This window comes from Sarcophilus harrisii, chromosome 6 (assembly GCF_902635505.1).
Source record: "Sarcophilus harrisii chromosome 6, mSarHar1.11, whole genome shotgun sequence".
Lineage (NCBI taxonomy): Eukaryota > Metazoa > Chordata > Mammalia > Dasyuromorphia > Dasyuridae > Sarcophilus > Sarcophilus harrisii.
Genome location: NC_045431.1, coordinates 8032059 through 8041906, shown reverse-complemented (window position 1 = coordinate 8041906; position 9848 = coordinate 8032059). Strand labels below are relative to the sequence as shown.

The window sequence follows — 9848 nt, the reverse complement described above, 5'->3', positions numbered from 1 at the left end:
GCAGTTTGGGCTTACTTCTAGTTGGGATGCACTGCCCTTGGGAGAAGACTGCTATACTCCCAGAGCCCTAGGAAAGCAGGCCTGCTTCTCTAGCAGGGCTGGGTGTATTATTTTAGATGCTCCAAGAGATGATTTGCAATTTAGTACTCTGCAAAATTTCCCTGTTTCTCTAGTGAGCCATCCATCCCCGTGCTCTTAATACACACATGCACGCGTGCACACATGTGTGTTTTGGCACGAGCCGTTGCCTTTTGCCTTTCTCCCCGTTATAAATGCGATTATTCGGCTTCTCTGTTTGGGGTCGGTTCCCTTCCTCTGGATTGTGGCTAGCGGGGCACCCGGCTGCCAATCCCTGCCCGACCCCTGACCCTCCTTGGTTGGGATTTTTCCTGGGGAGGGAAAGCACATCGAAGTGCAGAGATCGCAGCTGCTGCAACTACTGACGGCAGATGAAAGCCTCCGAGTGGCAAGAAATCCTCCCCGGATCGGCCCAAACGCGGGCTGGCACAGCCCTCCCTGCGCTCGGGGAGCAGATCCCATTCGTGCCGGACCCAGCGGCGGCAGCCCGTCCGCGCCAAGGACGCTGCCCCTTCGGCTGCCCCGGGTCCTGGCCGGGCGCGAGTGGGCCAAAGCTGAGCCCTGGGTCAGCCTGGCAGGAAAATGCTATTTTGAACTAGGCTCCAGTGTGGACAGGAAATGACCTCTCCACAAATCCTGCTGCTTTAAAAGCCCAAAGCCAAGGCCGAGCAGGAGTGTCTCCCCGGTGTCCCTCTTCCCCCTCCCTCTCTCCCTCCCTCTCTCTCTCTCTCTCTCTCTCTCTCTCTCTCTCTCTCTCTCTCTCTCGGGCTGGCTCCCTCCCTCTCTCGCTCCCTCCCTCCCTCTCCCCGGAGCTGGTGCTCTCTCGCCTCCCTCTCTCCCTCCTCTGTCGTGCGCTCTCTCGCTGGCTCGCTCTCGCTCCCGTCTCCTGCTCTCTCCGCCTCTGCCTCGGCTCCCCCAGCAGTTTGCAGTCAGTGTGTCTCGGCGGCTCCGTGTGTGCGTGTGTGTGCGCGTGTGTGTGCGCGCAGCTACTTTGTACTGGGAAGAACCCCCAGCCCATGTGCTCTGCATGGATGTTGGTGCTACTCTCTGTAGCTTGATTTCCTCCAAGCAGCCAAGATGTCCAGCACACCACATGACCCCTTCTATTCTTCTCCTTTCGGCCCATTTTATAGGCGGCACACACCGTACATGGTGCAGCCCGAGTACCGGATCTATGAGATGAACAAGAGGCTGCAGTCTCGCACCGAGGTAAGTGCCCCGACCTCCCCTCTGGGGGCCGCGGGGGAGGGGGGATCCCGCCGAGCGTCCCGTGCCCCTGCCCCCGGCCGGCCGGCCGGCCGGGGAGCCGGCTCCCGGCGTCCCGCGCCGCTGCCCGGCCCGGGGAGCCCGGGGATGCCTTCCCCACCCCGCCCCCGGCAATGCCCGACTTTCGGCGGCTGATCCCACCCGCGAACTCCTGGAGCAGAGCACAGTTGATGCTGAAATCTGGAGGGAGCCCAGAGCGCCCAGCTCGGCTCCTGCGAGCCCTCCTCCCCCTGAGCCAGCGCTGCCCCTTTCTGCCTCTGGGCTCGGAAAGTGGTTTGTTGGAAAGTGCTCCGCTGGTCGTCCGGCTGACCTGCTCCGGGAACGGGGAGGGAGCCGCCGGGCAGCCGCGGGACTCGGGACCCAAGGGGGGCCGCTGGGAAACTCCGCCGCGTTTGTTTGGTCAGAGTCACCCCCCTCCCATAGGGAAAGGTAACCCCGGAAGAGCCCCGGGAGCAGACTTTGGAAAAGCTGGTCCCGAGTCGTCCTTAAGGAGCACATGTTCAGCATCAAATGGGCACCGATTTGGGGGTTTAATTTGGGAGAGCCGTCGCCTTTGGGAGGGGAAGCGAGCAGTTCCTGACTTGATCTATCCCACGGCTGACAGGGCAGCTCCTCCCGTGGCCCGGGTGAGGGGCTGGCCAGAAACTCTCCCTCATTTTTGCCCACTTGGGATCTTGCCCCTTAAAGATCAGCGAGCTCCGGAGAAGCACTTAAGTGAACAGGAAGGAGAGAAATACTTGGGAGGACTTTGAGATGCAAACTTAAAGCTTTGCCTCCTGCAATTTCAATATTTAATAAAACCTTCCTTTCTGGAGTGAAAGGCTGCCTGCTACATGAGGCTGCAGCTGGTCCGGGTGCCCAGGTGGCTGCCAGGGCACCAGCTTGGGAGGGAAAGGGCTCCAAAAGGAGTTTGGTGGGGATGCACTGACAGGCACTTGAAGTGCAAATCTTAGAGAATCCCTAACCCTCTGCAGATTGCAAATGCCCAGTGCAGATGTGTGCAGCTGGAGGGAATGGTTGGGCAGAGATTTTAGATCAACTTGATTGTTGACTCCTAACTTTCCAAAGGAACCACTCCAGGTCTGTCTAAAATAAAACACATGCATGAATTGTCAGTTAAGCCATGGAGAATTCATGACGTTCAATGTATATGATACAGCTAACAAGATGTGACCCGCTTTCTGATTGGCCAAGGGCTGGCGAAGAACTGATTTAAAAAAAAAAAAAAAACTGTTCTCACTGATATTTGCCTTCCATGTTATTGCTCCATGAATGTTATATGCGATTCATAACATGACTAAAATCCAAGTCAGGGGATCTCTTGAAATGGCAACTGTGTTTTGGGTGGAGGTCATTGATTGCTACCTAGAACTTATGCTTATTTGTACATATGTTTGTGGAAGGCTGGGGGGAGGGGGGGCAGTAGTTTGCTCCATGCACCATCTCAAACTGGATTTTAGAATCTTCAATCCTGCCCAAACTATTGGAGAAGATAGTGTCTTTAAGAATTAAAAGGGAAAAGAATAAATATTGGGGAAAATATTTGGTTTTTTTGGGGGGAGAGACAGAGACAGGTATATAATTAGCATTAGAGAAGAGATTGCTAGTTACAGATTGCATGTCAACAACTAACAATCAGATTTAAAAAACAATATAGCTTCACATTCAGAAAGTTTTAGAGAAGTTGTGCAAAGAAATTCCTTCCCTTCTCTCCTTTTCCTATTTTGGGAACCAAGGCAGATTTCACTCTGATATTTGGTGTTCACTAGTTCTCTTTCAAACGCTATATGGCCAGTTCTGAACTGCTAAACTAGGCATTCTTCCTTGCACTAGCCCTCATAAATTTCAACAGGATATAATGAAGTTGCTAGGTTTGGGTTATATCAAGGGAGGATTTTTGAAAAGATCTCCCTGTGTATCTTGTTTCTTTAAAAACAGAACAGTTTCTTTGGGGGGGTAGTCAAACTCTGGAACTCCTAACTTTTATTATTATTTTGCATTTGGTTTCAAGTTGGGTATTTCCTTTAAAGATTACAGCACTTTTTTGTTTAGAAAAAAACATTTTAAAACCCTTTAAATTTTGTCATACAATAATATCTTTGACAATGCCCTAAGATTCAGGAGTTTTTGTTGTTGTTGCTGTTGTTGTTGTTGTTTTTAATCTCCAGTAGGGCTTGATCAGGCATATTTAATGAAAATAATACGTCAGACCAAATCTTTCAAACTTGAAGACTTTTTTTTTTGCCCCTAATTAGAAATGTGAGGAAATTATCTAAATCAATCCACATGACATCTTACATTTGGGTTATCATGTGTAATATAAAAGTAGAATCAAATCCGTATCCCTGGGATTTTCTCTTCAGATGTCATTTGGCAAATAGTATACTTGGAAAGTAAGAAAATTTCATATCAGGGAAAGTCTATGTGGTCACTGGTTTAAAAAATCAGTATGATGATCATATGGTCCTAGAACCCCTTTCTGATTTAGGAGTTATCAGATGTTTTCCCCATCACAATAATCACATATACAGGACAAATGTGATTATGCATTTTGCATTTAGGGAAACTGAGACAAGAGAGGTTAAGTTGCCTGCCTGTTTTCACAGAATAAAGTGGTGAATCAGCCTTCCAAAATAATTATCTTTGTGTTACAAAATAGATTTGGAAGACCGGCAATGAAGGTAAAGTGTACATCCATTGAGTTCATTTGTTTTAGCCAGCCCTTTGGATGATGAGATCTAACTCTTCCCTATCTTTTAGGCCCCCACCCTATCTTCTGTCCCCACCTACCTTCCTGAAGTAGATTGATATATCTTGCTTTTCTACATCCACACCAAGTTATTCAGATAATTGTCTCTACTTTGGGCTCCGGCTCCATGAAGCTGGGCTTGATCCAAAAGGTTGTAGTTTGTTTATTTTGCACTATGTCAATGAAAAGTTTCTGCCTAGAGAATAAAGGGAGTTAAATGTCGTAGGATTTTTTTTTTTTTTTTTTTTTTAGGAAAAAAAAGTGAGCGTTTTATTTTAGGAAGCTGAAAAGTGACAAATAAAGCATAATACTTATATACATTGGGAAAACCACACCCTCTGTCTAAAGCTGACATCCAGGAAATCGTGTGAATGCAGTAAAAAGGGGGTTGCTACATTCCTTCCTATTAAACAAAACTAAACTCGACCAGAAACACTTAGCAAAGTAGGATTACTTTCTTGAGCAGTTTGACATACGCCGAGAAGGCTAGACTATGGCTTTAGTCTGTTTTGGAAGGCGGTGTGGGGTAGCGGGAAGCACATGGGATCGGACATCAGGAGATGTAGTGTCGATTTCTAGATCTGCCATTACTAATTAGTGTATGGCTTTGGACATCCATTTCACTTTCTCTGGCTCTCAGTTTACTCATCTGGGCAATGAATGAGTTGGAGGAAATGATTTCTAAACTGCCTTTTAGTTCTAAGATGACTTTGAAAACCTGGTATTTTTTCTAGTATCCTACAGTTCTGCTGATAATCCTTAAGTAGTCTCGAAACCCCGGCTAACAGTGGAGGAAAGACCAAACAAAATAAAACTCTGGATAGGAATATATTAATTTAGCAAATATCCTTTGCTACAACGTGCGACATGTTTTGCTAGGTGCTGAGAGAAAACTGTGCTAATAATAACAACTGAAGTTGGATGGTAGCTCATGGCTAATTTTTTTGATGGGTGTATGCTTCTTGGTTGGAGGGAATAGAACTGAGAGAGCAGCGTGAGCAGTCTCCCTTCTCCTCTCCAGTTTTCTCCCATTCCCCCCAGTCCCTATTGCCAAATTTATTTCAGTAGATCAGGTAACTTTTAGAATTAGTAATTTAGCTATTATGGAGAATAAAAGATTGGTACATGAATGCATTTCAGAGTCTCACCTCTTTCATTTTAAAGGAATATAAATATATTTTAGAGTATGCTTTACTGTTTGCAAAATATACTTCGTTGATTTGAAGAGAATGGTGTGTGTGTTTATCTAAATCAGATCAGAATTTCATAAAAATGTATTTAATATTCGGTTCCTTCTTGAGTTTTGTCTTACAATTGTGTGCTTTGACAAGCCTGTGATGAAAAAAGGAAAAAGTGATCTTTTTCCTTGTAGTACTTCTGTCGGTCTTTACATTTCCAAAGCACCCAGCTGACATCCAGATCATATTTTTGAAGTACCTTAATGTGCGAGTTTGTTATGGCCATATGGTAAACCATATGATCATAACATGCAAAGGTCCTGGAATCAGGAAGAAGAGAGGGGAGAAAAAGTAAAGTGCCCCTAAATTTCTGGTCTATGGAAAAATTTTGGGAGGGAAAATTATCATTCTTTGATTACATGACGTGGCTTGCATTTTAACATTAAATAAATGGTAATATAGGTAAATGTCTATACATACATATACATATATTTGCTTGAAACAAAAAAGGAAAAATAAAATAATCATTTCAAATGATGGGAGTTTAAAAAAATATATTGTTCAGTGGCTTAAAGTTGACCAAGCTACTGATATTCAAAAAGCTGCCATTTATCAAAGGTAACTTGGTGCTGCCTCAGTTCCATTTATATCTTTTGCTCATTCAGGTGATTGGATAGTTTCTGTTTCCAAGGAGAATGGCTTCCTTTCCCTTTACTGAGCTCTTAGATCCTCTTTTAAAAGATGAAAGTTTATTTTTTGTTTTGTTTTGTTTCGAATGATGATTTTAAGGCCAAAATCAACAGATTCCATATATATATATATTTTTTTCTCTTTTATTGACTCTTTGTGTTGGTAACTTCTCTTCCATAATATTCTTTTCCTCCCCGTTCCTCACCCTCTCCAGGATTAAGTGAAAATGATGATTCCTGCTCAGAAAAAAACCACACATTAATAACATTCTGGGCTGATAAAGTTTTAGTTCCACGGATTTTAACATGAATGTTGGTACCGAACCAACTATTTTTGGTGACGCCAAGATTTAATGACTATTGTTTAGTTGTTTTGTCCCCCAGCTTGTCATCAAAATTTCCTGTGGGGAGGGGGACCAACAGCACACCGACATTTTTACTCCTGCAGCTCTATTTCTGTATGCTTCAGTCTCAAGAATTCATATTGTAATCTCCTATTTATTGTTGGAGCAGCTTGTTATCACTGATTTTGTGTAGACACTGTCGTTGCAATGAGTTTAGAGGTTTGATTTGGGAGGGGGAAAAAGACAAAAAATGTTTTGAGATTACTCGCTTTTAGGAAATGAGGAAAAATAATGTTGCTCTTTCCATGAGGTGGCCTAAGGATTTGCAATTTAATAAGAATTTGGGGAAGGAGGGGAGGGGATCAAACCTATTTTGACAATAGTTAGCAGGAACCCAAAGGGCATTTTGCAAGGAGGGAGCTTCCAAACTCTCTTTTATATCAACATGGCCTTAGAGAAGAAATTGAAGGCCGGCTGGACTGATTTTATTTTTCCCTGAAGTTTTTTTTTTCCCTATTTTTCTTCTGTAGGAGCTGTTTTTAATTAAAAATTGCTACAAACTAACAATTCTTCAGAGGCCAGGAGGGGGGGGGGAAATCAGTCAATTTGCTTTCAAGGCAGATTCTTATCAGCTTTGAATCAATGAAAGCTTAATTTTGGGAAGTAAATGCATTATGATAGAAAAAATCAAACTATACATTTGGCAAATGTTTAGCTTTCTGTTTGGGTTTGAGAGAGAAATCAATTTAGAGTGTAGGGAGAACAGGCTGTAAATCTCCTTTTATTACGATTGTTCTCACCAGTTTGGTTTTCTTGAAGAATATACAGAATGCCATTTTTTTTTTTTTTTTGAGCAAATAAAGCAAAATATTGCAAGCTTAGGATTTCTTGAATGTGTTTATTTGGTTGGAGGTGGTACATCTCTAGCTATATCTGGTTTGAAAAAATAAAGTCTTTCGGATTACTTTAAAAGCCTTCGTTTGGCAGAACCATTACCCGGACTGGGTTGAGTCGGATACACATAGTTCTCATTCGGGAATAGAGTCTACCATCTTGACCTTCAAAATTTTTAGTGATTGGAGCAAAAGCAACTTATTTTCAGCCAAAGATCCACAAGGTATTCTATATTATATATTAGGGTGACCAGTTCCCAGGAAGGAATCTAACACTGATTTTTCAAGTTGTGAAAAAGCCTATAGTAAGTGTGTGTATAATAACATGTATGTACATGTAATATATATCTATGCCTATGAAATAGATATCACGAGTAGCCCAAAAGATTGAGATAGAAATGGCGGCGATAATTCTAATTTTTGCTACAGCATTTGACCAGCAGTCATAAGTATATTTGGCCAAGGGAAGCAGGTCTAAGGACTTGCTACTAACAGAAGCCATCCCAGAGCTTTTCTTGTGCTTCTGATCATACAGAGCAAAGCTGTCTGTCTCCCAAGTGCCTCGAGTATGGATGGCACTATGTTGGGCCATCCCTATTAAAGACACAAAGGAAAGTCTAATGGCCGACTCAGTACTTCATCTTAGGCAGTCATGGTACCCATCTAGTCCGGAGTTTGATGATAAAAATAAAATTCATATTTATTTCAATATAATTGATTTCATTTGTAATTTTGTCTATTAATTATGCATTTTAAAACATCTTCTGGAGAAGGGCTTCATAAGCTTCTCCAGCTTCTTCCAGAAGGGTTCAGAACCCTTAGTCTAGTTCAATGTTCTCATTTCACTGATGGGGAAATTGAGACTGACTTGCCAAAGGCTGACATGTAAAGCAAGGTTCTCTGACTCTCAAATTTGCACTCTTTCCTATTTTATATCTTCATCAAAGCACATTATCACTGATGTCATTTCTCCATCATGACCCAAAGTTGTATCATGGGCGTGCTCCTTTCCATGGCTCAGTGTCCTTATCTATAGAATAAGAGATTCTCCTTAGAGATGGCAAACATGGCACCTACAGTGTTCCTTAGTCAAGCAAACCATATTCCAATGGCACTGAAATATTTCACCAAGTATTAAGTAGTATTAAGAACATGGATAAATAAAAATAAAAAATAGATAAATAAATATAGATAAAATGACCAGATTGTTTTCTAAGTCCTTAGCCAGCCTGTGGGAATCCTTTTCTAAGATGTAGTGGTCCCATTTCTATCCAAATTTTCCACTCCTGTGATGATCTCCCTGATCTCTCCAATCTCTGGTGAGTGTTCTAGGGTTGTGAGGTGTGCATATGTGTGCACCTGTATGTGTGTGTGTGTGTGTGTGTAGCAGGGATTGTTGCATTGTGTGCATACTTGCCTGCCTCCTCTTGATTTTCCTAAATGGCTGATCCTCTCAGTTTATCTGAGATCAATGGCTCTTTTCAGGAGAAGGGGATCTTGGAAGCTCGAAGCATATTTAAGCTAGAAGCTTTTTGGAAGCTTTTTCTGTTATAAGAATGAGTATTTCCATTTGGAGAGCTAATAGGACTCCATGCAGTTGACAGATTTGAATTGGATTGATTTTTATTAAAAATTTTCAAAGAACTAAATGGACTTTTTTTCCATCTTGAAAATCTGTGAGATTCCTCACTGGGAACTAGTCCCCTTAAGTAGATCCTCTCCTCCTGTCATTTACCTGTTCTTAAAGATGGATGACTGATGTTCCCAGAGACTGATCCTCTGTGGTAAAGTCTGTGAGACTTTAGAATCAACAAAACATTCTGTAAACAATAAACATTTATTGAGCACCTCCTGTATGAAAAGCACTTTGTTGAATGTTGTGGAGTCAAAAATAAGAAGAAAAAAACAATTCCTATTATTTATCTTAGCCACTATTTATCTAATATCAGGATCTGGTGCTCATGGGGCAATAAGATGTGACTTGTCCATATTTGAAGGGCTATCATGTGAAGGAGGAGATACTTTTTTTTTTTTTTTTTTTTTGGTTTATTTGTTTTTGTTTGTTTTTGTTTTGGGTGAGGCAATGGGGGTTAAGATTATCATTTGAGGAAAAAGATAAGTTTTTTTTTTTTTTTTTTGGTTTATTTGTTTTTATTTTGGGTGAGGCAATGGGAGTTAAGATTATCATTTGAGGAAAAAGATAAGTTTTTTTTTTCTTTTTGGTTTATTTGTTTGTTTGTTTGTTTTTGCTGTGGCAATGGGGGTTAGGTGACTTGCCTGGGGTCACACAGCCAGGAAGTTAGAAGAATTGGAGATCACATTTGAACTAGGGTCCTCCCTGACTTCAGGGCTGGTGCTCTAGTCACTGCACCACCTAGCTGCCTCATTCAGATAATTTTCTTTTTTATTGCTCTGGGCAGAGGTGGGGAAAGGACAGACAGCAGGAACAACAAACACTTAATAAGTCTTTACTGTGTATTAGGAACTTAATCTTCCCCCTAACCATTGAAGAGATAGAGGAGGGCAAAAACAATGTCTGCCTTTAAGGAGCCTACTTGAAAGCAGAGGGAAAGAAATTTCAGATAAAAAGATATTAATGATGGTGGGGGAGGAGGGCAGGGTTACCTGAAGAAGTTGGAATTGTGGGATTT

At 42.4% G+C, this 9848-nt stretch overlaps 1 protein-coding gene across 7 annotated transcripts in view; it reads left to right on the top strand.

Moving 5' to 3' along the window:
* Positions 1–914: 914 nt before the first annotated feature.
* Positions 915–9848, top strand: part of LDB2 (LIM domain binding 2) — a 320426-nt gene continuing 311492 nt past the window's right edge. For 4 of the 7 annotated variants that reach the window (XM_031942915.1, XM_031942917.1, XM_031942922.1 and 1 more), the window contains exon 1: positions 1156–1287. In XM_031942915.1, coding sequence (XP_031798775.1) covers positions 1156–1287 — 132 coding nt within the window. Of the gene's footprint in view, positions 1288–9848 lie in introns of all 7 variants that reach the window. The other 3 variants (XM_031942918.1, XM_031942916.1, XM_031942921.1) reach the window with 1 other exon arrangement.